This window comes from Oryx dammah, unplaced genomic scaffold, assembly GCF_014754425.2.
Source record: "Oryx dammah isolate SB20612 unplaced genomic scaffold, SCBI_Odam_1.1 HiC_scaffold_13, whole genome shotgun sequence".
In the NCBI taxonomy this organism is placed as follows: Eukaryota; Metazoa; Chordata; class Mammalia; order Artiodactyla; family Bovidae; genus Oryx; species Oryx dammah.
In genome coordinates, this window is record NW_024070197.1 from 8,453,902 (window position 1) to 8,456,794 (window position 2,893).

Sequence of the window (2,893 nt, forward strand, 5' to 3'; positions counted from 1 at the left end):
GGGTCTGAGGGAGGAGGGTCTGTGGTCTGGACCCCCAGGTCTGAGGGAGGAGGGGCGGGGGCCTGGACCCTGGGGTCTGAGGGAGGAGGAGCTGGGGTCTGTACCCCCGGGTCTGAGGGCCTGAACCCTGGGGTCTGAGGGAGGAGGGGCTGGGTGCCTGGACCCTGGGGTCTGATGGAGGAGGGGCTGAGGGTCAGGACTCCTGGGTCTGCAGGAGGAGGGTCTCAGGTCCTGACTTCTGGGTCCTATTGGAGAGTAGACCTCATTTTAACACCTCAATGCCCCCCCCAGCCAGGTACCCCAACTCTCTGCAATGCGTGGACATCAACATCTTCTCAGATCAGGAGTGTCGGCGGGCCTATTCTGGTGCCATCACCCAGGGCATGGTCTGTGCAGGGGTCCCCCAAGGCGGGAAGGATTCCTGTCAGGTGAGCCCCAGGGGGTAAGCCTGGGGAGGGAGCTTGTTCCAAGCTGGGACTTAGGTACCAGAGGACCTCAGGAGCAGGAAGATCAGGGGAGGCCCCCCTCCCACCCCCAGAGACCGAGAGAGGTTGTCACAGCCAGGCGGTCTCCTAGCCGCTCACCCTTGGGTATGGACCTAGCCTTCCAGGCTTCGGCTTCCTCTCCTGTCCCATGGGGGCAGCGGGACCGGGTGGAATGGGATGAGCTCGTCCCCGGCAAGAGTGCAGAGCTCTAATTGCTGCTGTCACTGCTATCTTTACATATGGGGCCCTAGAAAGCTGTGCTCAGGGTCTGGAGGTCTTAATCCATCCCTGAGCAATGGCTCCAGAGACACGCGGTGCAGAAACACATGCGGTTCTCTAGATGCAGAGCTAAGATGAAGAGGAGCCCAAGAGACACACGGGACAAGGGGCTGAGATCTCCAGGGGTCTCAGCCCACCGCCCACATCTTTGCCTCTCGGGTTCCCCGCGGCCAGGGCTCTGGCCGTCAGTCCACGGATGTTTCCATCTCCGCCTCTCCCCATCAGGGTGACTCCGGGGGACCCCTGGTGTGTAGAGGGCAGCTCCAGGGCCTCGTGTCCTGGGGAATGGAGCGCTGTGCCCAGCCCGGTTACCCCGGCGTCTACACCAACCTGTGCAAATATCACACCTGGATCCAGAGAACCATAGGGAGAAGATCATAGCTGGCGGGACAGAATATCGCCTGCCCACATGCTCCCCAGACCCTGCCCTTCCCACTCAAGACCTAGGGACCCCAGCCCCCAGCTCCTCCTCCCTCAGACCCCCAGCATCCTGATCCTGACCCCTGGCTCAGAACTCCCCTCTCCCAGAGCAGTTCCTTCAGGGCTTCTCTCTGTACCCCTACATCCTCCCCATTGTTATCCAGGGTACCCCAAGACACCAGAGCAGGAGCATGAACACAAAGGCATTGAACTGGCACCACATTCTGAAGAAGACAATTTTCAAAGCTCTCAGCATCTCTAAAAACCAGATAAATGCTACTAATAAAATTTTAACAATCCTGCAACAAGGACCTACTGTATATCACAGGGGACTCTGCTCAATGTTATGTGGCAGCCTGGATGGGAGGGGAGTTTGAGAGAGAAAGAATACGTGTATATAGTGTGGCTGAGTCCCTTTGCTGTTCACCTGAAATTATCACAACATTGTTTGTTAATCGGCTACACCTACGTGCTTAGCCGCCCAGTCGCGTCCAATTCTTTGCGATCCTTTGGGCTGTAGCCTTCCAGGCTCCTCTGTCCAGGGGATTCTCCAGGCAAGAATACTGGAGTGGGTTGCCATTTCTCCTCCAGGGAATCTTCCCAATCAAGGGACTGAACCCGAGTCTCCTGCATTGGCAGGTGGATTCTTTACTCGCAGAGCCACCAGGGAAGCCCTAACCGGCGATACGCAAATACAAAATAAAAAGCTTAAAGAAAATTTTTTAACAATCTTAAATTCCATTCACCCATTCATTTAATGCACTCAACAGAGACATGCATAGAGGTCTGATCACAGCCAGCCAGGAGCCATGTCCCAAGGCGCGTGGTGTCCCCCAGGGGGTCCGCCCCCTCGCCATCCAGCATACCTGGTGTGGTGGAAGAAAACTCCCCAGCCTTGCAGTGTGACCCCCTGAGCAGGACCACCCCTCTCCCAGCCTCTTCTTGGGGTCCTGTGAGTAGGGACGGCTGAGGCCCAGGACAGGCAGGGCAAAGCCAGCCTTGTTTTCCTGGGAAAACACGGTGCAAATAAAGAGGTCCTCTTTTTCCTAATCAGATGTTAGGTGAGGAGAGTTGAGTTAATCGCACCCTTGAGTTCAGGTCCTGAACTCATTTTGTTTACTTATTTCTACTTATTACCCCCTGACTCCAAATACCCTCCTTTCCCACAGGCACCAGCCCAGTTGGCCTGCGATAACGTGCCTCCTTGGCACACGTCGGTTGTCACAACGTGTTGCTTCTAATTTGCACAACATCCTTGTGTTATGAACCTCATCCTCTTTCTTATTTTCATTCAAGGACCGCTATTTACTGGGCACCTACTATGCACTGGGCATGGTTCTAGGTACTGGGAGTAGGCCCACGAACAAGCCAGGCGAATGTAAACGCTTCTCATCACAGAGCTTACATCCTAGCAGGAGATGCCAGACAAGAAGCAGTAAACATCATTTAAAGGTAGAGAGTCACTAGGAACAAAAAGGTCATTAAACCTGGGCTGGGTGGCAGGCCCTGTGTGCACGCCAGAGCCAGCTCACACCAGCCCATAAGAGCCTCTTGGCAAATTTTCAGGGATTTGGAGCGCCAGTTGCTCAACACAGCCATAACAGAAAATTAAATTACAGAAACTTGCAATTAAATAATGGACACTTTTGAAAAGTCAGTACTCAAAACTCAATTCCTAATTATCATTGCTGATATCTATGCTTCGAGGC

General features: G+C 54.4%; 1 protein-coding gene across 1 annotated transcript in view; it reads left to right on the forward strand.

The window, feature by feature from the left end:
• Positions 1-1,504, forward strand: part of KLK14 (kallikrein related peptidase 14) — a 5,691-nt gene extending 4,187 nt beyond the window's left edge. Inside the window, exons 4-5 of the mRNA XM_040252176.1 lie at positions 292-428; positions 990-1,504. Of these exons, the coding sequence (XP_040108110.1) occupies positions 292-428; positions 990-1,145 (293 nt within the window). The 3' untranslated portion in view covers positions 1,146-1,504. The remainder of the gene's footprint in view (positions 1-291; positions 429-989) is intronic.
• The last annotated feature ends 1,389 nt before the right edge of the window (positions 1,505-2,893 follow it).